The 27,786-nt window shown below is 51.6% G+C and overlaps 1 protein-coding gene across 8 annotated transcripts; it reads right to left on the bottom strand.

Moving 5' to 3' along the window:
* Nucleotides 1-366: 366 nt before the first annotated feature.
* Nucleotides 367-27,756, bottom strand: CGNL1 (cingulin like 1). Of its 8 annotated transcripts, XR_015729774.1 has the most exons (20): nucleotides 27,437-27,756; nucleotides 18,748-20,296; nucleotides 18,124-18,218; nucleotides 17,803-17,896; nucleotides 17,392-17,493; nucleotides 16,860-17,008; nucleotides 15,934-16,069; nucleotides 15,582-15,794; nucleotides 11,320-11,526; nucleotides 10,557-10,649; nucleotides 9,474-9,626; nucleotides 8,781-8,951; nucleotides 7,124-7,285; nucleotides 6,334-6,423; nucleotides 5,349-5,432; nucleotides 4,652-4,776; nucleotides 3,922-4,030; nucleotides 3,663-3,826; nucleotides 3,024-3,239; nucleotides 367-2,016 (listed from the first exon to the last, which is right to left on the bottom strand). XR_015729774.1 is itself a non-coding variant. In XM_087878014.1 (19 exons), exons 2-19 carry the CDS (start codon nucleotides 20,278-20,280, stop codon nucleotides 3,086-3,088), a joined length of 3,834 nt encoding a protein of 1,277 aa, XP_087734140.1. In that variant the 5' UTR covers nucleotides 20,281-20,296; nucleotides 27,437-27,756; the 3' UTR covers nucleotides 2,951-3,085. The 8 variants fall into 8 exon arrangements, 5 of the variants coding, with proteins under 5 accessions (XP_087734140.1, XP_087734142.1, XP_060545511.2 ...); XR_009622006.2 differs by lacking the exon at nucleotides 27,437-27,756 and having other exon boundaries at nucleotides 18,748-21,773; XR_009622005.2 differs by lacking the exon at nucleotides 27,437-27,756 and having other exon boundaries at nucleotides 367-2,636; nucleotides 18,748-21,773.
* Between the last annotated feature and the right edge of the window lie 30 nt (nucleotides 27,757-27,786).

A 27,786-nucleotide genomic window follows, 5' to 3' on the forward strand; every position in this document is an offset into this window, starting at 1 on the left:
TGGAGCAGACAACTTGAAATAGAGTGTGGGGTGGGTTGGGGGATGTAGACAGGAAGCTCTTTGGCTACTGAGCTGGACACAAGCAGTTTTTCTCTCCTCCTCGTCCTCTGGAGGGAAGGGACTTGTGGAGCAAGTGGCCCTGATTCCCCCCTCCCCTTCCTGAGATCAACAGCAACATTTCTGGGACATCTACAGAAGCCCTAACTAACCGGATGGGAAACTTACTAACAAACGGAAACAGGAAACATCTGAGGATTATTTGCTTTTTTCCCAACTCCTCAAGCCACTTGGTGGGAATAATGGGGCACTTTTGGAACTTTGTGCATTAATGTCGCACACACAGAATTGCACACTACGACACCAAGGTAGAAAGATTTACCATTTATTTCAAAATAACTAGAGTTTTATGGTTTAGCATGTCTGGAGGTAGCTGCAAAAATTCCTCTGTTTTTCTCCAAATTATTTACAGTCTCAGTCTCAATTTATACTAGACGTTTTTTCAGTAAAAGCCCTTGATATTAAAAGTGAATTTGTTTCCCAATGGATTTTTGTCTTCAGCTTGCTCAGACATGATCCAAAAAGAGAGTTATAAAGAGTAGTATTAAAATAAAGTTGGCATCTTAATATCAGAAGAAAAATACAAGAGTTTGAATTGATTGTCAACAAAGCACATTTCCAGGTCATTTCTTCCTTGTTTTTAAAAGCTATGGACAGATAAAGAAAAATGCAGCTCATTCAGATTAACTACAAACCTCCTGAGAATATATCTGTTGAAAATCTGCAAATATATTCCTATTAGCTATCAGTAGATACCACATGCTTTACAATATACCCTGCTCAAAAAAATAAAGGGAACACAAGCAGAAGACGTTCGAGATCTGAATGAATGAAATAGCCTTATTAAATACTTTGTTTGTTACATACAGTAGTTTTGTGTTCCCTTTAGTTGTTTGAGCAGCGTATAAACTACTGTATGTAAAGAACAAAGTATTTAATAAGGCTATTTCATTCATTCAGATCTCAGATGTCTTCTGCTTGCGTTCCCTTTATTTTTTTGAGCAGTATATATTGATACATATTTTCAGATTATGACATCAAGGAGTTAAATTAACTTCTTGTCTCTCCAGGCAGGAGACAAACTCTAAAGTTACCCAAACAATTTGGACAAATTACTTCATGATCTGATTCATGAAGAACTGCTGGAACAAAAAATAGCACTATCTGGTTTCAAGATCTGTCCAAACTACTTGCTACTATCAGAAACTGTCTATCAAGTAGTTCCAATCTTTTAGCTTATCTCCTGTGTTCCTTTGTGGCTTCCATTAATAGAATTCTGTAAAACTGAAACAAGCCCCCTTCCCTGTAGGAACAGAAGGTGCTGGATCGACTGCTCTCCCTGCCCCATCTGAGATGGCGGGGCTGAACCAGGGGCTGTCAGCATGCGGACAAGGGGCTCCACGGGGGTCTTCTGCCAAGCAAAAAGCTGCATCTTCTTGGCTCAGGCTGACCTCAGCAAGCTAGCAGAACGTTGCTTTTACCAACTCTCAGGGCAACACAAAGACTTGATGCATCCAAGCAAGACATCGCGGCCACCAGTCAGCAGTCAACTGCCACCGAGACCAGCTGCCCTCCTTCCGTCAGCAGGTCGACTGGACATGAGGATGTTCTTGCTCTGCACTTGAGGCATACGTGCAGACATGTTCACAAAGCCCAAATCAAAACCCTGCCTTTCCCTCCTCCTATGGGCTCTGCTCCCACTAGGCGGCACTTGGAATTTGCGGGTGGGAGGCGAAGGCAGTTCTTGGTGCTTCCAATGGAGGTCATTGGACCTAAAGCCCAAAGGATGTCATGGGGTCAAAGCAGACCCTACTTAAGGTTCCACTCATGAACCCACAAAGTCCAGATGCCAAAGATTTTTAGGAGCAATATTTTTTTTCAAGTGACTGCATTCTTCCGTTACAAGACTTATTTGTGCAGCTTCCAGGATTTGGAATTTTAATATCTTCAGTGCTGACTCTGAAAAAAACATCTGATGCTAACCAGTTTTGAACACTTTAACAAAATTGCAGAAGAGAACAATTGCATAGGGCTGCTAATACTATTATTTCCTCACTGAAGATTGTCCTAACAGAGGAAAGATTTGGTGGAGAGATAAAAATGCAGATTACAATAGGAACTTTTGCACTCGGATGCTGCTTACAGGTAGCTACAATTCAAACCAGAAGGCAAGAAAACGGAAGTGCCTTTTCTGATGTGCTTCTCAGAGAGTCCTTTATAACCTGCCACAGGAGCAGCTATCACAATCCAGGAAGAGCAAAGCAGCCGTTCCAGCTCTGAACCCAATGGCGGACTTGGCTCCAGCAGGCCAGTTCAGCCCTGCTTCTCTGCACCTGAGGCTGCTTAGATCAGGGCAAAAGTCTCTTTTCTAAAGTATGGCAAGATCAGGACATCAACGGTCTCCCCATCGATCTGATCCCTGGAAGTCAGAGCGAGGAAGTCGAGACGAGGAGTGGGGAACAGTTTTTCTGAGCAGAAATGGCTCCTGGTGTGGCAGAATGTCCTGCTTTTTCCATCTGCCCAAGGTCTTGCTGCTCTCCTTCAGCCCATAAACATGTTTGCTGAACAAACGGAGTTTACTGCAATAGGGTTTTAAAGCTTATGGATGATATGACACTTAATAAAGATTCCTGCACTATTAATGTGCGCTATAGAAACATGAAACTACACAAAAATGTTGCAAGAGTTGTGAAAACTCTTGATTCAAAAACATACAACCTTACCTCCTGCTTTGTATATTCCTTCCTCTGCTCTAGTAACAAAGTGACACCCTCCCTCCCCTCGGTTTGAAACAGCTTCCAAGGAGAAGACCTCAGGTTGGGAGCAGTCTAGGGTCAACCAGTCACGCAGAGCTAGAAGTATCCCTGAATCTGTGAACTGGAAGGCCGGCTCCTTTTTGTTCACAAAAGTTTATTTCTGAAATAAATCTGAACATGGCGCATTTCAGAAAAAGGAGTCACAGTCACCTGATGCTCTGATTCCTGCAGCCGGTGGCGCCTTGATTCCGCGGAGCCTTGACTCTTGGCCATTAAGGCTGGCTGGCGTCCTTCTTGGCTTTGCCATCGCTGCGCTTGAAGGACTTCAACCCCAGGGGGGCATCGAAAAGGCTCTCCCCATCAGTGCTGAAGTCATCGTCCTCATAGTCAAAGTCGCTCAGCAACTTATTGGAAGTCTTCTGGCGTCTGCGGAAGGAAAGGTTCACCCGCTGAGAAATGGCCTGCAACCTTTTGGGTCATGGGTGGAGTTTGATCTAATTGGCAAAGCGGATCAAGCCATGGTGGGTGCAGCCAAAGAGAGCTGAATCTTTCAAGGACCTGCAGAGCAGACTTGGTTTGGGGCAGGTGTATTTTCTCCTATAGAAGATGATCCTGGCAGCACAGCCCCATTTCTGGACATTTAAGTGCAAACTGCTCTGTGTGTTGGGAGAATCCAGGCTGAGCAACAGGAAGGCCAGCTGAGGGGCTCAGGGAAGGCTGTCTGCCAATGCAACACGATTCTCTTTAGAAGAGGAAGACGAAGAAGGGAGTAGGGGCCCCTGCCCACGCATGAGCTGGGGCACCAGGGAAACTGGCAGCTCTCAAGGCTGCCCAAGCCCCCTTTCCTACCTGAGGTCCTGCCGGATGGTGGTCAGTTGTCCTTGCAGCTGGTCGTTGAGGTCCACTTGGTCTTCCAGGTCCCTCTGAAGCTTCTTCTTGGTGTTCTCCAGCCTGTCTATTTCTTCCTCTGCTTCCTCCACCTGTCGCTTCATGGCCTTCAGGCGCAGGCTGAGCTGTGGAGTGAGGAGAGGGCCCTCCTGGAATCAGACGGAGGCTCCTAGGGAGCCCCTAAGAAGCGATGTGTCCCTTGGGGCCCTTCCCTACTTACCTGGTCCTTCTGGTCAGTCAAGGAGAGGTGCTCATCATCCACCTGCATCAGGAGCTCCTTCACAGTCCTCTCCAATCGGCGGTTGGTCAACTGGAGGTGAGCTCGGTCCCTAGGAAGGCCAGGAGAAGGGGAGGGGGGCACCAAGTGAAGACTCTGCTGGCTCCCAGGTGCTTTCCTGCTCTCATTATCCTGGCCTCCCCCAAACTGTTGCCCGCTCTCTTCTGCCTGCCAGACACAGGGACCTCAGCAGTGGTTGGGGGATTGCAGCCGAACGGGCTGGGCCAGATGGGAAGGGAAGGGCGTTGCAGAGGGGGTGCTACTCATGTTTCCACACTGTCTCGCTCGCACCAGTGCCTCCTCGCCTAGGCTTTGGGGAAAGGTGCTGCGGCTGAAGGAGAGGCTGATGGGTGCAGCTACAGGCCCTCCAAATGGCCTTTTCCACTTCAAACCTGTCTCCCTGCAGAGCACTGCTGGTTATTTTTCCAATTTAACTTAATTTTATTTAATTGGCCCATTCCTAAAACTCTGTGTGGCTAATCAAGCTGTTTCCTGGGCAGGAGGACACAAGGAAATCCCAGGATCGGTCTTCCGTCTATGGGCAAGATGGCAACTCCAAGAACCCCGGAAGCCCCCCAGAGTCAGGCTTGACCAACAGGACCCACAGAGCAAAGCGACAAGCCTGGGGGAGCAGAAGAGCCCTGGGGGGACTTTGGGAGGGGCCTCCTCGTACCTCTCCTCACTCTCCAGCTGCTCCTCCAGCGCCAGGAGGTGGGCTTCCATCTGGGCCAGGAGGCCTTCCTTGCTGGGCTTGGGAGAACCTTCCAGGTGGAGGATCCGGCCTCTCAGCTCCTTGTTCTGGAGGAGGAATTGCCCCGATCCGTCAGCAGGGACACCTGGCAGCCAAGGAGGCCAGAAAACTGGCCAGCTCCAAGCAGGAGATTCAGGAAGGACCCCTGCCCCAAGTCATAACTAGTGCATGAGAAATGGACGGAGGGCGGAAGAGTTGATTTTCCAGTCCAACATGGAGCAGAAGCTGCTACCCAGAAGGGAGGAGAGGCAGTACCCAGGCCAGCTCCATTGGGCAGCGGATGCCCGAGCAGCGTCAGGACATTGCAGGGATCGTTAAGCGCTGCCTGCTTGGAGGGTTGATGCCAAGAGATTCGTCTTTGGGAAAGCCAAAGGGAATCTGAAGGCTTGAAAGAGGAAGGGGAACTTGTGGGTGCAGGCAGCCTGCCTGGGCACAAACCTCAGGGAAACCCTCAACGTGCTGGACTTTGGGTAGCCAAAGGGGCTGGCGTGCAGGGCAAGGGACTCAGGAAAAGGCTGGCCGTGGACACAGAGGGCGCTTGCCGAGGCTCAGGGGTGGGCATGGCGGTGGGGTTGCAGTCCCAGAGCAGAGCAAAGCAAAGATCACATGGCCTCCTGACCTGCCTTTCCAGGGCAGTCTTGTCGCCCTCCAGTTCTTGCCTGGTTGTCCTTTCCTGAAGGAGTTCACTCCTCATTTGCTCAATCTGCAGAGGGAGAGGAAAGGGGAGGGAAGAGAGGGGAGAGGGGAAGACAGGAAAGGGGAGAAAAGAAAAAGGAGAGGAGGGGAGGGGAGGGGAGGGGAGAGGAGAGGAGAGGAAGAAATAAAAACAGTCACAGTAAGTGAGCAGTCAGTCGGACCAGGGAAGAAACACGCCCACCAGCAGTCCATGCTAAGAACCCAGGTGGTAAGAATCCATGTGCAAAGGCAAGAGAGGCACTCTAAACCAGGCTGCACTTGTGGCAACACCTGCAGTTATGTGAGATCCCGCTAGCCTTGTGCTCTGTTCCCTGCAGCAGCCCATCCAGGCTGCCAAGAAAAGTTGGGCTGGGCACGGAGGCCAGGCGGGCTGCACTCCTTGTTCCTGGCTGGTTAGCCGCTTAATCAACAGTGATAATGGCCACTAACAGAGCTATTATTCCGCTGTTATGAATGTTTAGTGGACCTGAAATAGTCTTTGGGAATCCCGGCATCCAAGCCCTGACCGAAGACAAGTCAGGCTTTGTCCCATGTGTAGGAAATGGGGAGTTCCGGAGCCTTGGAAAGAAACACGTATTTTGCCTAATTGAAGCAATCAGCTGAGGTTCACGTGTTTCCCGCCTCCAAAGGAGCCTCTGCCAGACCTTGCCAGGAAGAGACGGTCCCTGCTGGTCTCAAGCAGGCTGCCATGGAAAGGGATCGGATCACTGCAGGGGCTGGACCACCTCCAGGAATCCACCTGGGCTGGCAGCTGGGTGTGTGTGCGCGCATGAAGGACTTGATTATGGGGAGGGCCAAGCTTCCCAGAGCTGCTCCTGGGCGGTTACTGGAGTCAGAGCAGGCCCAGCCAGGGCTTCCAGCTCCTTCCCCAATCTTGCGACCGCTGCCTGAACTAAGCAAAGGCCTACCTGCTCTCTGCCCCTGTCGATCCTCCCAGATAGGATATCGGAATTGCTCCGTTCTTCTTCGAGCTCCAACTCCACCTGGGATATCTTGTCCTGAGGGGGAGAACATCGGCCCACTGCAAAATCTGCGGCACGCACAACACAAGAACCCCTTGAAATGTGACCCGGCCGAAGGGAAGAAGGGAGAGAAGAGGAGCAGCTGCTCAGCGGCCCAGAGAGGGCTCTCCAGGGAGACATTTCAGCCTGGCACCCATAAAGGCAGCTCAAAGCGCCTGGGAAGAGGCTCTCACCAGCAGGGAGCTGCAGAGTGAAACTCTCGCCACCTGAAGGACCCTTCTCTGGAGGGCTTCTCAGCGCCCCCATTTCTGGCTGGCTCTCACTAGAGTCCCCTGACCTAAAGGACTGTGAGAAACCACACCTTGCACAGGTGAGCACATCGTGAGCACTTGGGCTCCTTTTTGTGCCAGTTGCAGGCAGAAAGGGGGAGGCCTCGGTTGGCTCAAAGCCCACGGGGGGGGCAGTTTAGTGTGTTTTACTTCAAGGGTCTTGCAAGATAAGGACCCGCCTTGCAACCCCCAGCCACGCCAGCTGGGCATCCTGTGCAAAGTCCTGCCCCCTCTGAAGTGGGATCCAGGGGCGGCCCAGAACAAACGGGGGGCTCACAGATCAAGGGATGCTGCATGAGGCAGGAGAAGAGGCCTCAGATGCCCTTCATAATTTTGCAGGTGGAGTGGATGGGTGTCTGTACATTAAGACACCTCAATTTGCCTCCCCAAATACTGTTCCTTTCTACCTCCAGTATCTTGGCCTGTCTTGCCCGATCTTCTTTCAAGTGGCTTTTAGTTTCCAGTTCATATTCCAAGTTCTTCACTGTGTCTTCCAGAAGCCGAGTCTTGGTGAGGGCTTCTTTTTGGGCTTTTTTGTGACCCTGTAATTCTTCCTCCATAAAACGTACCTGAAAGTCAAAGGAATGTGTCCCATAAACCTCTCACCTATATGCTCTGTAGACATCTGCTGTGGACAGATAGATTTAGAGGCAAGGAAATATTTCTGCATTTTGCAAACCCAGATCCTACGTTTCTTCCATCTCAGCTAGACTCAAGTCTGTATTTGTATTTTGTATTTATTAGATTTATATACCACCCTTCTCCCGAAGGACTCAGGGTGGTAAGGGTCCACAGGTGTGATAGGAAGCCAACATTTAATTCTGGCTTGCTAGCCCTAATCTTCTTTAACCGCAACCCATTTCCTGAAAGAGAAGCAAGCGATGAATGGAAACATCTCACGCTCACAGCGTGAAAGTCTTTGAGGGATTCTGCAATCATCTCCCATAGAAACTGCCCCTTTTTCTGGGCGGATCTGTCCAGATCACATTCCAGATCAGCTCCAGAAAGTGTGCAGCAGCTTGCAGATTGTGCAGCATTTTCACCCAGTCTTTATGTGCCATGAGATGCAGTGCTGGTTAAAAAACGGGTCAACCCATCCACGGCAGTCCTGGGGATGAAGGGCTCTTAGCCGGGATGGCAGCATGGCTACCTCTACAGGGCAACAGGGCAGGGCAACAGCTGGAAGACTGGGGGTCTTCTGTGGGCAGTTGGTGGCCATCCTGAGGACAGACTACTGGCCTAGGGGTCTCATCTAGCTGCTCAGCCCATTCCTCAGAGCGCAAGTTCGCTTGTGAGCACTGAACTTTAGGAGAGCATGTGCACTGTCTTTTTCCAGCCACAAGGGGGCAGCCATTTAACGCAAGGCTGCCAGGCTGGGTGTGTGTGTGGGGGGGGGGGGGGGAGGGAGTCAGGATAAAGGGGCTTGAACTTCCTTGGACCCCCACCCAGCTGATGGCTAAAGGGAAGACAAAGCTTCCTAAGAAATGGCAACTTTATTTGCTTTGTATAATCTGCTTCCTGATGTTGCCTTTTTCAGCTGACATTTCTTAAGAGCTGTCTGTTTATTTTAATAGCCAGCCTATGACTCCTTCTGGCTTGTTCCGTGCTTTTTTCAGCTTGCTTTGCTTGTCGATGGCACTGGGAGTACGAGTCAGATTCCCTTCGGCCTGACTGTTCACAAGCATTGGCTGGGCTGGCCTCCAGCAAGGGCAGCTGAACCTTAGGCTTACAAGCCCTGGCATGGTTTTCGCTGGTATCCTGAGCCAGGTATTGGGGCAGCACAGACTTGGTCAAGGTGTCCCCTTCGGAGGACAAGTGGGGCGAGGAATGCTTGCTGAAGCTGTAACAACACAACTGGGAGTCAGCCTCACTTGGGTATTGTTGCCTATGTGTCAGGAGAGCCCCTCTATTTTGGCCACAACTAGTTTCTGCTGGGCTGTTTTGTTTCAGTCATTTCTGGTTTGGGTGGAGTTTAACTGATGCTTTTGGTTACATGGTCCAATTGATGTTTCATTGCAGGAAGGAAGGAAGGTTTACGAACATTAGGAGGTCAGAGGTCAGTACCTGCTCTTGCATTTTGAGGATTGTCTGGTAGGCCTTTTCTAGCTCCAGGGTTTTGTCCTTTAGCCGCTGCTGTGAATCTACCAACTGCTGCTGGTTCTTCTCTTTGTACTCATCAAGTTGCTTCTGGAGTTGCTGGGTTGATTCCTGGGACACTTTAATGATTTCCGCCATCTACCCAAGAGAAAACCAGTGATATGGGGGAGGATAAAAGATTTCCAAGGAGGAAAGGATAGCTGCAACATCTCAGCTGCCCAGGTGGACTCCCACGCCTACAGGGCAAAGGCAGGTGCCCCAAACCCCACTGGAAGACCCTCTTCCTCCTAGATTGTGCTGAACTGGCAAGCAAGACTTGCCAATGTCCTAATTAAAAGTAACAACCGTATTTGGATCATGGCTTTGCTCTTCCCACTCAGGTTCCAAAGACGTGGATCCAATGGAAAGCTTTTTTGCTGCTGAAATGCTCCGCCATTTGTGTTTTGCAAATATCTATAAGGGATTTCCAGGCATTCCTGCAGTGACTCTGGTTGACCATTATTTGAAAACCAGAAGATCTGCCTCCTTTGAGATCTGGTTGCCGAGTGTTTTTGTGTGCTGAGTAAGTCTCCTCGGAAACTTTGGTGGCTGGCAGTTGAAATGTAGGGATTCTAATCTCACCCAGAAGCCCCAAACTCTCTGGCCAGATGGGCATTTTACCTCCTTCTGCAGTGTTTCAACAGTTCTGTCCAGCTGCCGCAGCTCGTTCTCCAGTTCGCGCTTTGTCTTCTGTAGCTGATCTTTTTGGGAAGCTTCATCTTCCAGGCAGCCCATCAGCTGCTGCTGCTCCTGGCTCAGCCGACTGATGTTCCTCTGTGGAGGGAGGGAGACGTGGCTGCGTGAGCTGAGGCCACCGAGGCCCCAGAGAACTCAAGTGGCCAGGGGCAGAACACCACCAGAGGCTCACTAACTTCAGGTTCCAGGCTAGGTCCGGGGGCTTTCCCCACTTAACCAGGGCACAAATCTGTCCCCACTAGTGCCTTCAGCTAACCCCCAGCACAGGTGAGACCCCTTCAGGCATCTTGAGGCTGTGAAATGCTACCTGCAGATGGAGCAGTCTAGTGGTTAAGGCACTAGGCTAGAGACCATGAGTTCGAGTCCCACCTTTGGCATGAAATCCGACTGGGTGACTTTGAGTCAGTCCCTCCCCCCTCAGCCCAACCCACCTCACAGGGGAAGGGTTGCTGCTGTGTGGAAAATAGGAGCACGAAGTGTGTTGAAGATGTTCACTGCCTTATTTGTAGAAATAACAACGGTGGGAAATAAATGAGTAAATGGGCCCAGGTGTTTCACATGCATCATAAAAAAATCAACACATCTTTAAAATGAAGAATGAGATCCAAATTCTGCAGCAGCCACCTGAAATTTGCTAGCAGGCGGAAGGCCAAGGCACTGGGAAGCGGGGGCCCAGGAAGCAGAACACACTTAGGTTGCCCACGGTGGCTCCAACTTCACAGGAACCTGGAGGCAAAGGCACAAGGAAGCGGGAAAAGGACAGGCAAGCCTCTTGGCCTCCGCTGCACCCTGCAATTTGACAGCAATTAAGAGAACGAGGCGAATGCTCAAGACAAACAGACTCAGGAACAGGATCTTTGGAGAGACCCAGCAACAACCACTACCTCTCTGGCACTAAAAGCTCCCGAGGCGACCGTGTGCACAGCTGCTACTTGTTAAGACACTCTGCTCCATGCAACACTACGAAGCTTTTCTGGGATGCCATGTTTTTACCCCCTTCTTTCTCACCTGGGCCTCCTCCAGCTGGGCTTCCAAAGACACCTTGGCCGAGGCCAGCTGGCAGGCTTCCTCCTTGGCGTGGGTCAAGGACTGCATCTCTCTCTGCCAGGATGAGAGATTGACTGATTCAAAAGATTCGTTTGCCTGCACATCTTAAGCAAATCTGGGCAGCTCACAATAACAATAAAACCAATATATTAAATAGTAACAAAACAATAAAAATGGTGCCACAATAAAACAAAAACCCTGATTTGGTTATGTTTGAACAAACCACAGCAGCTGTTGCCTGCACCACCCCATCCCACCCCACCTTGGGAACCCTGGATTTCAAGGCTTTGAACCCTCTTGAAGCCCCAGCCATGGGCCAAGCCGCAGGCAGGCAGGCAGGCAGGTTAAGACCTGTGAAGCTACTCAGAGGAGGCCCTGCCACCCCCATGCCCTCCTCCAAGGCCCACAGCAAATGCCAGGAAAAGACACCCAAGGGCAGTCTTCTTGTGCCAGGGCCCTGGACGATCCCTTTCAGGAGCAGGCACTGGTGGAATTGGGACCCTTGGCAGCTACCTGACGTCTCTCTGAGATGGCAGCTCTGTCTTCTGCTGATGACGCCTCCCATCAAGTGAAGGGACTTTTTTACTTGTTCCTACAGTTTTCAAGTGAACCTCAATAGTAGCTTGGCTAATAGTGATGCAATGAAGAAAAGGACAGCCAAGCCGAAGGGTTTGCCCTCCTCTTCCTCCGTCTTCCCCAGCTCCTCTGCTCGCTTCAGACTCACCATGCACCTTCTCAGCCTTTCCTCAGCTTCCTCCTGGCCTCCCCTCAAGTTCTCAAGCTCCAGCTGCAGTTCTTGCTGCTGCTTCTCCTGCTGCCCCAGGGCCTTCCTCAGCTGCCCGTTTTGCTCGGCCATCCCAGCCATTCGGCCTTCTTGGCTCCTTTGCTCCTTCTCAGCTTCAGCCTTCGCACTGGACAGGGAGCCAATTTTCTAGGAAGACAAAAATTTGACCCTCACCGGAGATATAGGGTGGTTGGGGGGCTCCATTTCACTTCTTCCTCGCCCTGGAATGCCAGCAAGGCTGGGGAGGGAACAGTCAAGGGAGCCTGGTCTGCATCACCGACTGGTGTTTTGCGCCCAGCACAGGCAGGCAGCCTCACATGACAGGCAGCCAGCCTATGCCTGTCCGAGGAGCTTGAAGGACCTTCTCTGACTGCAAAGAGGCCTCTTGCCTTGAAGAGGATGGCCGCCTAAATGCTTTTGGGGTCTGGAGGAGGAGGAGGAGAGGCAGAGAGCATGTCAGTCACTGTAAGGCTCTGGGGACCGCCCCCTCTACCAGCTGCCTGCTTCCAGTTGTCCACAAGCCTTAAGAAAAGGTCTGGGAAGGGACTTTAGCTGCTTGATGGAGGGTCTTCTTGACCACTCCCAGCCACTGGGCAGTGGCTTGAGCCAGGCAAAATTAAAAGCAGAGTTTCCACTGCTCTTGTTGCCTCTGTCGTGACTTTCCTGAGCCATCTTCAGTGAAAAGGCAGAAATCAGCCGGGTGGGGCGTTCCCTAACAGGTAATGAGAACAAATAGCAAGGATGCTTCTCCTGGGGGAGGTGCAGACATGAGCTGGCAGATCAAGGTCTGGTCCAGCTTTCTAGGTTGCTGAGCCTAACAGCCAGAATGGACCCGAGGATAAATGCACCAGGCATCTTGTGCGGAGTTGAGCCGAGGATGAAGATTTAAATCTGGTCTGCAGGTACAAGTACAGTGCAATAAAGCTAAACAGGAGCAACACTTTTTTCTGGCTAGCAATAAAGTGCTCACTGAAAATGAGAGAATGTAGTCCTAGAATTCATTAGCACTTTTCACATGTGGTGAAGGGCTGCAGTTCTCAATGCTAAAGTAGAGCAGGGCACGGTTTCCCCAACCCTAGGAAGCAGCACTGGCCAGAAGGCATCCAGGCGCCTGGTTCAGGATGTCCTGAGCACATTGAAAGGCAGAGCGGGAAACCCACAAGATTTATGGGTTTGTTTGCATTAAACTTGCTGACGGCAATGCAACTCACTGCGACTCTTCCAAGGGTTAAACTGTGATTAGTCTTGTCAACACACAGCCCTGCATCAGAGCCACAGAACTGGCTGGGTGAGATTCCTACAAACCAAGGCCAGAATCACCTGTTCACAGAGCCAGATACGCTCAGAGAATATCAGGAACCCAGAAAACGCAAACAAGGCGCTTCAAGAGCCAGTCCAACTGGCCTTGAATTTCAGTTGTGCCTCAGAATAATTCCTTGCAAGGTTGTGTAATGAGGAGGAATGGCCCTCTCAGCCTCGGGGGTGGGTGGGGGGAGGAGGGGTATGACACCTAGCGCTCTTTCATGACGTCCACTGCTGCTTCTGCTGTTCTAGAGTTGGGGACATCTCCAATGCCAGGGAACAGGAGGTCTGGCTGAATCCTGAGGGGCTGAAATTTGGGGAAGCTTAGGAATGAATACCCCGCCCAAAGCCATTCACAAGGTCAAGGAGGGTGTTGGGCAAATCCCTGCTGCCCATTAGCAGGAAAGAGATAGTGACATTGCCCGGGTTCAAGGCCACAGCCTTAGCTTGATAGAGCTGACAGGGCTTGCTACTGAATAGATCTCCAACTGGGCTATAGAGCACTGAACACCAGAACAACTGGACACAAGAACAGTTTTTTCCCGAACGCCATCACTCTGCTAAACAAATAATTCCCTCGACACTGTCAAACTATTCACTAAGTCTGCATTACTATTAATCTTCTCATCGCTCCTATCACCCATCTCCTCCCACTGATGACTGTATGACTAACTTTGTTACTGGTATCCTTACGACTGTTTCCTAATATGATCTGATTGCTTAATTTTTCCCTATGTCTATCATTAAGTGTTGTACCTTATGATTCTTGACGAATGGATCTTTTCTGTTATGTACACCGAGAACGTATGCACCAAGACAAATTCCTTGTGTGTCCAATCACACTTGGCCAATAAAGAATTCTATTCTGTTCTGTTCTGTTCTGTTCTGTTCTGTTTCTGTTTCTGTTTCTGTTTCTGTTTCTGTTTCTGTTCTGTTCTGTTCTGTTCTGTTCTGTTCTGTTCTATTCTATTCTATTCTATTCTATTCTATTCTATTCTATTCTATTCTATTCTATTCTATTCTATTCTATTCTATTCTATAGAGACTCCAGTGAGGGACCAGGTCATGGCATCCCCCCCACACACCCCTTTCAAACTTCAAATGCTGGAAAAATGTAGAGAAAATTTTTCCAAGCACTTTGCTGGTCTTAGAGGTATCTCCTACATCGCTTATTCCTGAAAGTTTTTTTTTTTAACCTGCTTGCATGTTTATACCCTGATGCCTGTTTCTGTATTGTTATTTCCTTTGGCATTCTAGATTAGGACATGGCTCTGGTGCTTTTCACAGAAAAAACTAGTTGTGAACTAGTTAAATAAAGGATGGAAGAAAGAGCACCACGGAGAGAGGAGAGACAGTGGGCAGTTGCACTGTGGGCACTGCTCAGAAGTCAGGCTGTTCCTGCTGCCCTTCAGTGTCCAGGCAGAAAAGAGGCAAGGGAGATCTGGCAAGACTCATGGTCAGTCCCTCAGGGAAAGAGCCTCTTCCTCCTCTTGTCCTGCCTCTCAGGTGGGCCAGGAGCAGAGCTGAGCTGCTTCAACCCCTCCTTCCCCATGAGGCAAATCCACCTCCTGCTCCACATGGTTAATGAGTTACGGCTAATCATCATTTGCAGCGGCCACCACCTTTTAATTTTCTCCCTGAAAAGTGCCATTCAGGCATGGGCAGGTTGGCCAGCCTCTCCCTCCTGGTAATGAAATCCCTTAAGAGAGTTCAATGTCTATCCCCGCTTCCTACTCAAGTGAGGACCACAAAGAGATTTAGTGCCAGGAGAGAGAAATCGAGCTTTGGGTGCTGGCCAGAAGAGCTGAGTTGTCCAAGTATCTGACACCCAACCAAGTGACCGGTGGTCCTGGAAAACAGCTGCACCCCAAAACAGAGTTGCAAGAGGGGAGAGGGCAAACCAGCTGGCTGCCCTTGCAGGCCTCTCACAGCCCTTCCGGACAACCAAGGTCAGATATCAGGCATATATTAACTGCCATTCCCAGCAGGGACCAGGTGAATTTCTCTGCCCCAGGGCCTTGACCGGCCTCTGACCTTGACCCAGCCTCCGGTTACACATTTCCTCTTCTGCTGCAGAATGGGAAAGCCATCCCAGGCAGTGCAGAACCAGAGCAACATGCAACAGACCTGTTGTGGGTGGGGGGCACAGGTCAAGTCCATCAGAAACCGGGCACCGGGTCATTTTCCTGCCCGGTCCCCTGCCACCCAACCCTTGCCAAGCGGTCTGCAAGCAGCCCCCAGATGAGGCGAGGCGAGAGGGCTCTGTCTGGTGGGCCGGCCTGACTCCCTTCACTGCCTGGGCCCAGAGACTGTGGTGGTCACTCTTTTTGCTTGTTCTGTGGGGGCAGAGCAAGGAGAAAGGAGGAAGGGCATCCTAGAAAGGGTTTCCGACTGGGCACCCTACTGTCCAGCCCTGCCAGAAAGTAGAAACACAGAGAGCGGCAGGGGCACCACCACCAGAGTGAGGATTTTTAAAAACAATAACCGGCAATAATTATTTTTTTTAAAGCATAATTTGCCCAATTAAGAACAATTAACAGATTGTCTTAAGGTCTGTTTGGAAAATGGGGAAATATCTGTCTTCCAAACAAGCAAAAACTGGATAGGAGAGTAAAAGAGTGAGTGATTAAGAGCCCTGCTTTTATTTCCGATGCCGAACCCTAATGCGGAGCCCTCCCGGTGCCAGGACTGAGACTGTGGCAATAATAAGCACAGCACAAAACAGTCTGTTTGTGTGGGAGAAGGAAAGCTGCTGCCTTGGGCCACCCCTGGCATCTCTCATGCCGGGTGAGGAAGAAGGTTCAGGCGGAGGGCAAGGGCTGGGGGGGCCAGGGGGGCAGCAGGGCCGAGCTGCACTTCTGCTCAGAGAAGCCGTGGACTCTGCTGGGTGCCTCACTGACCTCTGTGGCTTTGGCCAGACTGTCTCTCAGGCTCTGGAGCTCCCGGACATGCTGCTCTTTGAGGTGGCCCATCTCTTGGTCCTGGCTGGCCATCTCTTCCTTCAAGACGCCCTTCAGGGCTGCCAGCTCCCGCTCGCGTTTCTTCAGGGTCTTTTCTTGCTGGTCTTTGAGTACCAGCAGCTCCTGCAGGCCCTGCTTCATTTGCATCAATTCCTAAACTCAGGAATGGAGAAGGAGAAGGTGAAGGAGAAAGGGAGAGAAGGCTGTGGCCAGGCTCCAAACTCCTGGCCTCCTGCCTGCCACATTTTTCTGCTCCAGCTCAGGGCCATTTCAGGCAGGAAAAATGTCTCACCTCTACGAGTTGCTCCTTCTCGCTGTCCTCCATGTGCTTTGTACTGTCCAGTTCATCGTGCATCTCGGAAAGCTGATCCTGCAAGTCCCGGATCTCTCTCTGGTGCTGCTCCCGTTCAATTTTCACTTGGAAAAGCCTCAAAGGGAGGAAGAAAACAGCATTTTTGAGATGCCTTCTTTGGTCTGCCAGCTGGAACCCATGTCAGTCACAAAAAGCCTTCAAAAACTTCAGGAAAGCACAGTTTGGTGGCAAGAGTGACCAAAGGAATAAAAGATAAAAGATAAGTTGCAAGAGAAGTAAATGAATGGAAAGAAAGAATAAATAGTGCAAGGTAAAAAAAATGAGAGAAGAAAGAAAAAAATAAAATATAATAAAGAAAGAAAAATATATAACAAAATAACTTTCATCACAAGTATAAACAAATTTAGTCACTCTCCAACCCCTCTAAGATTACCAACATTTATCTCTTCATCCCATATCTGGTCCCATCTCCAGGGATAAATCGATAAATCATCATCTTTTCAGTCCTGGTGTCAGCAGAAAGTCTCATAATGGGCTATCAGAAATAGCAACATATTTTAATCTTGATCAAATAAACCAACTTTATATTCCTTCCTTTTACTTGTAACTGTTGTAATCTTTAGTTCAAGGATCCCCAACCCGTGGTCCGTGGACCGTCCCCAATCCATGGCATGCCAGAAATCGGTCCGCACAAACAAGTGAAGCTCCATCCATGGGATGCAGGCAGCATGTGAAACCAAGCCCCGTCCAGTCTCAATGAAACCGATCCCTGGTGCCCAAAAGTTGGGGGGGGGGTAGGCTTTAGTTAATTCAAATATTGTTCTAGGAAGAACAATATTCTTTTTTTTTCTCTTTAGTTTGTATTAGATTTTACTATTATAATCAACACCCATAGCAAAACTCACTCCTCCAGGTTTTCTCTAAGGTCTTTCTCGCTTTCTTTCAGCTGCCTTCTGAAAGTGTCTTTCTCCTCCATATTTTCTTTAAGCTGTTGCCGAAGCTTCTGAAGCTCTGTTTCCATTGTCTGCCTTTCAGCTTTGAAGTTCTGCTGATTCTAAAATAACACATTTTGGAAAAGTTAAAAATAATCTATTAAATCTCTTTGCACTTTTCTAAAGACTCCAGTATTTCTGGGAAATGGCAAATGGGCCATGCATCTATGCAAGGGATCTCCCTTTGTTCCTTCTGAAGGAACAGGGTGAAGCAAAGACTAGGTGGGGTTTGGGGGAAGGAGCACAGCCCATCTTCAGCATGGAATGGGCAGGGCTCCGATGACTGGCCCCAACTCAACCTGATCTAACAGCCAGCAGTCCTCCAGAGGCCTGGAAGCTGAATTGTGCTCCTATACCTGTGTGGCTGAGTCTCTCTTAAAAGACCCACATTCTCTGTTGACGAATGCAGGATTAGTGACCAATAGGAAGTTGGGGGGGGGGCTACCTTGAGTTCCAAGTCCAGCTTCCTCTGTAGCTCAGAAACCTCCTTTCTCAACCACTTCTTCTCTTCCACCAACATGTTGACTTCCACTGAAGCATCAGATGTCTGCAGTTAAACAAGATTCATTTGTTCTAAACATCTGAACTCCCCAAGAGGCAATGAAAAAAACTGCCTCATAAGACCTTGGGGGACTTTTCAAAAGAAAGCAGCAAAAGTTGTATGAGAGAAGCCATGAAACACATTTGTTGCTCGAGGGGAGGGGGAAGAGCCTACTGGCAACACTGCTTGCAAAAAACAATCCTGCCTCACACAATGGAAAAGACACCAGCACCTCTACCAAGCTGTGGGCAAGGACTGCCCTACCGGAACAGGCAGCCATGGGAGACAGAAGGCTCTTTGCTTTGTGTCATTCACCTGGGGACTCCCGGCTGCTCTGGACTTCAGCGTCTGGATTTTCTCAAATACCAAGTTGACTTTCCTCGTGGTAGCGTCCTCGTTTTCACTGGTACTAAAATGTGAGAAGAGACCCACGTTTGTTCAAATGGTCAGAAAGCCAAAGACCCTGGATCCTCCAGCCACCTGCAGGATCTACCTGCTTGCAGAGGGGCATTGGCTGCAGGGAGTTCTTGTGCGAATTAATCCAAGTTCAACTTCACCTTGGGGAACCAAGTGATGCAGAGTCCAAACAAGACAAAATACCATGCCACAAGCAAGGTGTTATGCAAGCCCACTCACCCTTCCTTGAGATAGTTGTAGAGAATCTGCTTGGCCGTCTCTTCATTGCTTTGTCGGGCAAGTTCTTGCTGGCCCTTGAGCAGGTCAGGTGTTACCTGAAACACAAAACTCAGGCTGGAAAGGATGCCTTAGAAGGAAAGATTCTCGTTTCCAATTCGGCTGACACATGTTGTGCTGCCTTTCAGCTGAACAGTTGCTGCAAGCAGCTCTGAAGCGTGCAGACAGGCCTGGAAACCGACCCTTGATGCGGGAGGCAACTCTGCACCCTTCAGACAAAAGTCTGAATGGGACCACTTCCCATTTTTTCAGTTATTTCTGAGAAAACAGGCCAGGTAGTAGAGAGAATGCGGTGTGTGAAGATAAGAGGACAAAAATGATCTACTTTTTAAATTTGCTACGTGGCTTTGGGGATGCTAATTACCCGGAGCTGTTCATTCCCAAATACCTGGCAACTGCCAGTCCCTCTGCCTTGAAGGCAGAAGTCTTTCTGCTGAGCTCTGCCCATTTCTCCACCCAGCAGCCTCCCTTCCCCAGGTATCGCTGGCCCTTCCGTCCCTCTGGCTAAGACTGCCAAACGGCCTCTGGCTGGCTCACACCGAAGCAGCCTCAGTTGCCACAAGTTACCTGAGCATTTTTTGAACCGGAAGCAAAAGTTTCCCTTGAGTGAGTCTGACTCACGGTGCTTTCTGGTAACAAGAGAGTGGAGGCCAGAGTTTTATGGTCTCTTTTTTTACGCTGCCTTGGAAGAGTGGAAGACTTAGAAGGCAAACTCTCGGGGTTCATTTGATCTTGTCTCAGATGCTGCAAGGAACTGAAGGGGCTGCTGGGAGACTCTCTCTTTCCTGGGCTTGTCTGGAGCTTAGGGGCCAACTGCTCCCCAAGAGATGTTGCCTTCTTCTCTGGAGACAGTGGCTTCTGCAGGCAAACTTGAGAGAACTGGACCAAATGCTCGGATGATCTCCCCAAGCTTTTGGTGAACTCACCGATGCAATCAGAATACAGTCCATGAGACAGGGCGCTGTCTACGCTCTTGGATCGCTTTTGATTCTCCGGAAGAGTTCGAGTCCTAAACCCTAATCTTCCCCTCCTTTGGGGACAAACCTTCCTGTCAAACTTTTCAATCAGCTCCTCCACTGCAGGAATGGAGCCAGTATCAATATCACGGCCGGTTCCAGGCAAGAATGGGATATACCGCCGGTTTTCATGCCGGTTGACGTGGTCGGCATAGATGGCATATTCTTGGTCATCTAGGAAAAACCTGGACACAGAGGCAGCAGACGTTGGAGTCGTGGACGAAGATGAAGATTTCTGGGAACCATTCAAGGCTGCTCCTGCCGAGTCTGGCTGGCGGAAAGGGAGGAGGTCCGGTCTGCACCTCCTAGGACCTGGGCAGGTAGAGGAACTCCCAGCAGGTGAAGATCCAGCCCCAGAAGTGAGCCACTCAAGCCTTCCACCAGGACGGTCAGCAACACTGGGGCTTTCCAGCTGCTGCTGCTTGTTCTGGTCAGGCTTAGTCAAATCCACCATTTTCGGTTTTGATTTAGCCAGTTCTACAAATTGGGAAGTTGAGCCACCTAACGCTACCTTCAAAGACGAGTTCCAAGGCCTGGAATCCGATTTCTCTTCATCCTCAAGAGATTGGGATTTTCTCAGCAGGCAAGGCTGAAGGTCCTTCAGAGTCAAGATACTGTTTGCAGGATTATAGGGTTGAAGCAGCTCTGGATATTTCTGAAAGTTCAGCAAATTAGAGACCTGGGAAATCTCTGCTTTAAAAGGTGAGGCTGTTTCCTTTCCCTCTGCCCTGCTGGCTTGGTTCAGGCTTTTAATCCAACTGGGTGGCGCATTATCCCAAAGCCCGCCAAAGGGCTTTCCTTCGTGGCTTTTCTTGACGAGTTCAATGGCAGGAAGAGTGGCATCCGGCGCTGGCTGATCAGCTGCAATCTGTTGGCTGTTTTCAGGCCCCAAGAGATTTGCTGACAAGCATCCCTCATTGTTGTTGAGCACGAGATACGGATGGCCATCGATCCCTTGGACCCGGATGGTGACTCCGTAAGACCCGGCCTTGGCATTCGGTGGATTCTTTGGGCTCTCCTGTCTTGCCAACTTGGGGGGAGTCACACGGTCCCGTTGCCGGAAACCATTGGGAGAGGACTTCATAATTCACAAATCAAAGCTATGAAAAAAGCAGAGAGGAAGAAGTGAGGCCGTGACCTTGCCCAGGGAGAAGCCTTCTTAGCTGTCCGAAGGCGCCCTGACAAATAGCCGTGCAATGCAGGTGGAGCTCAGTGGCACCCCAGCTTCGTCAGGCCCCCTCTTTCTATAGGCCCTGGCAGCAGCACCCTCCCTTCCTCCTGCCCTCTGCATAGCCAGGGGGTTCCCCGCTTGCCAACTCCCGCTTTGATCCTCCGGCTACAGGAAGCACAGGAAGAGGAGAGCCGACCGGCAGCAGCCGCCCCGCTCTGGAATGCTCTCCTACAGGGTGCCCGGCTGGTACAGCCGCCGCCGCCTAAGTGCTGTTTGTGTCACCCGGGCGCCAGGCAAAGCCCAGGATGTGCTGTGCTTCCTACTCTCTTCAGTTCCAGGCCTGATTTTCATGGTGTTTTGCGTCAGTTACTCCACCGCCTTTCATTAATATTTCAGTTCATCTCTTGGCAATAAATACTTTGCTTTGGATTGTCTCCTGTCGGAAGGGGCTGCAACCCTCTGGAAGCCCCCATTTTGATGAATATCGTTGGTGCCTAAGTGCAGACAAACATTAATCTGGACTTCTTTCTGCTGCCTCAGCTTCTGGCTCAGAGTCAGGAAACTTCCAGTTGGCACCTGGTGCTTTCCCAAATGCAACGGATGTCCTAATGCTGACATTTTGCATCTCTAACATACCTTTTCTGGAGAACTCATCTGTGATGTCAGGCTGGGCTTGGGGGAGAGATTACGAATCGTGCACAGGCCTGCCGGTCTTGCAGAAAATGGGCATTAGATCCAGGCTATGTCCCAGCTCTAAAAGGCCATTCCCTCCCAGGCCTTAAGCAGCTGAAAGAACTGGGCCACCTGCTGCCTGCCCATCTCCCTGCCCCTTCATCAGCTGCTGCCTCCTTGCTAAACCCAGATCAGGAATTCTGCTTTTCTGCTGGGCCTCAATTCCCAATGCCTCAATTCTGTTCCACGCCCCAGTTTCCCAACCCCAAAGCCTGGTCCACCTCCTTGGCTGACCTTTGGCTGGCTGCTTCCAAGGCTAGCCATGGGCAAGGCTGCCCCTCTGACCCTGCTGTTTGACGTGCAGCCCAGCCCCACTCCCCATATCAGGGTTTGCCATTGGGAATCCTCTTCTGCCTGTGGGGAGGCTGAGCTCCAGATCACCTTGGACCCCCAGTTTCAGCTGGATGAGGGGAAAGGAGACCCAGGTGGGCCATCGGCAGGAAATGAAGTCTGCTGGCTTGTCTCAGCTCTGCGCTTCCTCCCGGACCTTCAAGTCACTTTCAGATGAATTCTACTTGTTTATTCCACATATTCACAACTCACTTCAGCAGTCCAGCTTCCAAGAATTATCAGAAAAGACAGCCAGGAAACAAGGCCTACATCTAATCACACCAGGCCAGACCTCACATACTCTGGAATCCACAGAAACCTCTAAAGATGATCAGAACATATTTTGAAGCTGGGGTATAAGAAACAGTCTGTACCGGTGACTGAAGTGGACCAAGTCTAGCAAAGAGACAGGTAATTAGGGATAACCAGCTAAATGCAGGTTGAACAGATTCTACCAATAATATCAGATGATTTGCCCCCTCTTAACATGTTATCGTTTTTTCATTGATTTTGTGGGCTTAACACTGTTTCGATTCTATGCTGTAATTGGCGCAGAGACACGTCCTTAAAACGATAACAGTTCTAAGAAAACAACATCAGCATATAAACCCAAATCCTTAAATCCATCTCCTAGCTAGGACACCTGGATCGTTCCAGGCGCAGCCTGTGAGACTCCACCACCCTTCAAGCTCTTTGCACAAGCCGCGTTTTCTCTTCCTTCAGCAACCAGGGTACCCATCTTGCTTCTGCTGGGTGGGAAGCTTCCCCGGACGGGTTATGAATCACGCAGGCCAGTTTCACTGAATTCAGTGCCCAGCTGGAAGTTACTTATTATCACATTTTTACTGACCTGGAGCTCCTCCAATTAGGTACCCCCAGCCAGGACCCTTTATGGTATCCCTAAAAAGAGGAAAGATGCAGATTCCAGAGACCCTCCCCCCTTTCCGTCTGCACAGCTGCTGCCCTCCTAAAGAAAGCTGGGACTGGAGGAGACATTTCACAAAAGACACACTCCAGTTCTGAGAGTGTTTTCAAGCTCAGTGATACTTGATCCAAGAATGCTGCTTTGAACCCTTTTCCCTAGAGGCTCAAGGCTGCTTTAAAGGCTCTTCAGATGCCCGTTTGGAGCCAAAACTCGGAGCAGGATCCTCCCCCGGCCTCTCCGCTGCTCTTTCTCTGGGGCTGTCTTGCAAAACAGAGCTGGGTTGGCAGAGCCATCCAGCTGCTGCCACCCTCCTCGCCTTCCCTGGAGCAACTGGTGGTTCAGCTCTCTCGGCTCCACAGTCACTCCTGGACCTTTGGGCACCCAGGAATTTGGCTGCAACTGAGGAAGGAAAAAAGCACCCAAACTCCGGAGCCCAGCCTGCCTGGTGGGGCAGCCTCCTGTGTTTGAGCCGAGCCCTGGGCACACCAATAAGAGGCCGGAGGCAATGCTCGTTCGGTGCCAGCAAGTCCCGAGGGCAAATCCCTCAGTGTTGTCATTGGGCTGCTTCACCGGCTCTGCTGCACGGCCACCCAATGGCATAGCTGGGGCTAAAGCGTCTCCCCGGCTGAACCAGTGTGGCCAGCGGCCAGGCTGCCTGCTCCGATTGTCTCCAAGCTCAGACAATCGGCCTCTTTATCCTCCCTTGTGGGAAGGGACGCTCCGGACAGGCGGGCCTTAGCAGGCGTCCAGGGAAAGGGGGAGACTGGAAGGGAAACCAAAACCAATTCCCCTTCTTGCACTTGTTACACCCCCCCTCTAGAAAGTCCCCCCCCAAAAGCAGGGGTAAAGCTGAGAAGGCAGAGGACACCCATGGGTGCTAAAGGGAGGGCTGGTTCGGTGAAGAGAGGAGTCAGGAAAGAGGATCCCTTCCTTGCCTGAAATGGAACCCCTCAATGCAAGGGGCAAAGGGGCGCATTACTTGGGGGGAGGAGCTCCTTGTGGGTTGGCGGTTTAGTGCCAAGGCTGGGCTGGATTGGCTGGTGAGCCTCCCAGGCTGGACTCCAGGGGAGCTTTCATATCACAGCCATGGCGTGGTGGTAGGGGGCTGTCCTGGGGCCGGACCCCGAGTAGCCAGAGCCAAGGCCTGCTGGGCACAAACCTGCCTGGTTTGCTGTGGCCCTCAACCTCCCTGCAGAAACTGGATCTGTCCTCCACCAAAGAGGGGTTGGTCACAGGCTGACCTTGTGTTGCTTACGCAAAAGCAGCAGGCCAGACTGACTGCCCAGACAGGACCAGTTCTCCTCCAGACCCCTTCTGGAGCAGACTGTTCCTGCCCATCCCTGAAGGAGTCCAGAAGGCAGAGGAGCTGGAGATGCATTCTGTTCTCCTACAATCCATCCAAGATGTCCTTAAAACAGATCCTCATCTAAAGCGGCAGTGAGGGTCTCTGAAATACACCATGAAGGGGGACCTGGACTCATTTGTGGAGCGGCAGGAGCTCCCAGAAGATGCTCGGTTTGCAGAGCTTCCTGGGCTTTGGGCCCAGAATGGAAGCTCCATCTCAGTCCCAAGGACCAACAAGCTTCACACACAATTCACAGCTGCATCTTCTCTTCGTTTCCCCTTTAAGTTGGCTGCAATTATGCTGAAGAACCTCCAAAACAAAACAGTTCACAATCCAGGTTGAACTCCTCCCCAAACCAAGAAAAGCAAGCCAGTGGCCTTTGAGAGAAGCCTCGACAAAGCTCTGGCTGAGCTACAACTGGGAGCCGAGAGAAATTTCCACAGGCAGCTTCGGTTTTCAAAGACAATGGCTGGTTTGTGTCCAAGCCTGCGAGCTGAGCCAAGCCAAGCCTTCCTCCACAGGGGGCTCCCTTCAGCTCAGGCTCTGTTTTGCAAAGGGCCTGAAATGGATCCCATGCAGAGCTCTCCTCTGGCAGGGGAAATGCGATTTGGCCTTCAAGGGGCTTCGGGTGCACTTCTCCTTTGCAGCTCCTCCTGCGCAGGCCTCCGGCCTATCCCCAACTGTTGTTACTCTTTCCTCTGCCATTTTTCTCTCCTCTCCTCTTGCTACCTTTGCAAAGCTCCTGGCATTACAAAAGCCCTTCCCTCCTTCCTCAATTATCAACCCATTCTCTTGGAAGAATAAGAAGGACCCTGTCTTCTCCTCAGCCCCTTGCTCTGGCAGTGCCCGGCTAGCCCACCCAGTTCCCTCACTTTGTGCAATCGCAAACCAGTCACTTCTCCTGCCAGTCTTCAGATGAAGTTGACCCAGAGCAAGTTCCCTTCTTTTCCTTCTCTTTCTACACTTTCCCCAATTCCTCTCGGACTCCATCTCCTACCTATTCTGTCATTTCCTTCCATTGCTCTCTGAGCTGCATTTAGGCCACGGCCCCAATCCCCCCCCCCCCCTGTTTCCTTTCTTTCACTTAGTCAAAGACTCGGCTTTCAAATCCACATAGAACCAGCCACACACATTGTTTGATTGCTTTTTAGAGGTCGAGGGGTACTGGCTCTAAGAAAATGTCTGTTTCCCCACATTTATTCCACTTTCCATTTTTGCTCTCATTCTGTTTTATACCTTCAGAGATCTCTACTTCTTGTCCTTTCTGAATTTTATTCATAGAAATGTATATCCACTGTAACTTTGGTTTCTGGATAGTCCCGCCAGAGTTGTCCTTGTAGCAGGATTTGCAGGAGAAACAAATTTGCCTGTAAATAGAGATCAGCCTGCAAGGAAATGAGTGGTGGACACTGGCTGCAGCCTTCACTTCACAAAGTCCACTGTGGGTGTTCCATAAATGATTACCTTTTTGGAATCTAACCTCATTTTCTGAGCAAATACTTTTCTCCAGAAGAGGTTTTGTCAGGGTCAAAATATCTAGTTCTCTTTTCAGACCTGGTGACAACTCGGCTGGTTCCCTCAACCGACACCGATTATCGGTGCCATTTTGCAGGCCTCCCTGAGGTCCCTTTGGAAGCATTTAAAAAGGAGGACCCTGCCTCTGTACCCCCCTGCCCACCTGGTGGGAATGTGAGGGGCATGCCAGATTTATGTGAAGAGGTGTGCCTGAAAGTGAGAACTTTGGAAATTCAGTGCTTTCTTTATGATTCCCCTCTCTCGTTGCAAACAAATGCTTTTGACACAAAAAGCTCCTCTCCTTAAAATCCCTTCTTTCCAACCTTTCTACCATCAGCTCCAGTTTCTCTCCTCACTGTGCGCCTCCTTTTTATGACTCCTCCGCCTGCCAGGCCTTATCAGATGCTTCTACTTTTTGGTCAGCTTGCACACTTGTTGCTTCTATGGATCCAAGTGTGGCCCATCCACATTCCTGGCATGTTGGGCCCCTCGGACTCTTCTCTGCACATGCACTTGGGTCAGCTGGCATTTGGAGGAGGGCTCTACTGGGCAAGTCTCCACTTTCACGGGGGTCCCAGCATTTCCTTGAATTACCTTTGGCATCAATTTCACAAAAGTTGTGAGAAGTAAGTTCTGCAAGGAAAAGGTGAGACCAAGGGAACCCTAAGGCCTGCCTCCCCATGCAGCATCTCAGCCTCTTCCAGAAATCTCATCGTGGGCCTGGAGGTGTGCTGAAACCTAAGATGGATTGGCATCAGAGGTGGAAAAGTTCTGGGGTTTATAACAATGACTTAAAACCAAATTTAAACCGGTTGATTCTCCCTTCCTAGCGCTGGCACAACAAACAATCCCAAACAAGCCTCCCCCCCCCCCCGAAATTTCCTGCAGCATGCAAACTGAGCCAGCTTCGCCCTCTCTTACATTTTTGCCACCCAAGATTTTGGGCCTCTAGTGCAGCAGTCCCATCAAAACCAACACCTCCGTGGGCCAATGCGCCACATCCAGAGCCAAGTGCTGCCGAGCTCCCTGGTGTCCAGCCACTGGCCCCAGAGGCTCCTTCATCACCACCAAAAAGGGAGGAGCTGGAGAAAAATGGGTACAGCTGACCCTGCACTCCAAAACCCCTGGATTACAGGGAGAAGGGAAGCAGCTGGATCTGATCAGAAAAGGAGCCAGGGGGCTTCCCCTAGCCAACCTGGCAGCCGTCCCTGCTGAAGGAGAAGCCCGCTGTCCCCAACCTCCCAGTCCTGCCTTTTCTTCTCCAGCGCTGCGTCCAGGCTCCTACTTGGGTGTTGCCCTAAAATATGCCTAACGCTTCGCTTGGTCATTGCAGCCTGGAAGCCGTTTCTCGGAATGAATCAGGCCGTTTCGGAAGGCAGGCGGAGGAAAGGCGACAGCCACAACTGGCTCTGCTTCTGCTTGGGCGCAGCCAGGTGGGGAGCCGGGGCCCCCACCGGAGACCCTCGGCTCCAAGCGCTCCTAGCGTCCCCTTACTGGACAACGTTCGAAGGCAAAACCCACGCCGCCCTACTACGAAGCCCCCCGGCCAAGAGAGCAGCACCAGCCCTGCGGGGGGAGGCGAATCTCCCGGCCGCAGCTCAGGACCGGCCGCCGTCCCTACCTGGTGCCGGGCAGAGCGGGAGAAGCCGCGCGCGGCTGACAGGCGGGCCCCCTTCTGGCCGGGTGTGGCGCGCTCGGCGAGGCAGCGAGCGCCTCCCCGCCGGGCCCTGCCCTCCTCTCGCCAGGGCCACGCCGGAGCCGGGCGGGCTGGGCGCCGGGCCGAGCCGATCTTGGCTTCCCGAGTCCCTCCAGCTCGACCCCGAAGAGGCCACCGGGAGAGGCCGCCCGAGGCAGCGATCGCGGCCGTCCGTCCGCGGACAGGGAGGCGAGGCTCGGTCCTGTGGAGCGCAGCAGCGGAGGCTGCCCGTCCTCTCCGCCGCTGGGCCCGCCGGACGGACGGACGACCGCCCGACCCTTGCGCAGCGCGTCCCCGGCCCCGCACCTCCGTCCGGCCCGCGCCGAGTCCTCCTCCGAGCGAGCGCCTTTGCCCGCCGCCCGGACCACCCGCCTCTTCCAGCCGCCGAGGGAGGGACCTGCGGAGGGCAGCCCGCCGGGCGGGGCGAGGACAGCTGCACGCGCTCAGGAGCCGCCTGCTTCTGCCCGACGGACAGCGGGCACCGGACCCGCACAGCCGGGAATCGGGACCGTCCGGGCAGAACCACCTCCGCCGGCTCCTCCGCCGCCCTCAGAGGGCCGCTCTCCCCCTGCCCGCCAAGCCCAAACGGGGCGGCCGGAGCCAGGAAGCGAGGCCGCCCCCGGATCTGCCGCCGGCGAGGAGCGAAGGGGCCCCGGCCGGCTGCTCAGCCGCGGGGAGGCGTCTTGTGGGAACAGCGCTTCGGGGAGGGGATTCATCTCGATAGATTGCCCCGTTGGGAACAATGGCCTGAAGGGGCTCGCTTCCCGCCTCCCTCTGTCAAAAGGCCGGATTGCGGCTCCTGGGCTCCGAAAGGCTCTTCCCGTTCAATTGTGGAAAGGAAATCTCGGGAAGCCCCCCCCCCCCCCCCCCAATAAA

This window comes from Pantherophis guttatus, chromosome 13 (genome assembly GCF_059756535.1).
Source record: "Pantherophis guttatus breed Tessera chromosome 13, ASM5975653v1, whole genome shotgun sequence".
Lineage (NCBI taxonomy): Eukaryota > Metazoa > Chordata > Lepidosauria > Squamata > Colubridae > Pantherophis > Pantherophis guttatus.

Bases quoted from the DNA above. Each gene is read 5' to 3' on its own strand.
- CGNL1 (XM_087878014.1), bottom strand. From the start codon at position 20,280: ATGAAGTCCTCTCCCAATGGTTTCCGGCAACGGGACCGTGTGACTCCC. The intron at 17,494-17,802 runs GTGAATGACACA...GTTTAACTGCAG, and splicing joins GAGCAGCCGGGAGTCCCCAG to ACATCTGATGCTTCAGTGGA. The intron at 3,827-3,921 runs GTAAGTAGGGAA...CTCACTCCACAG, and splicing joins TGACTGACCAGAAGGACCAG to CTCAGCCTGCGCCTGAAGGC.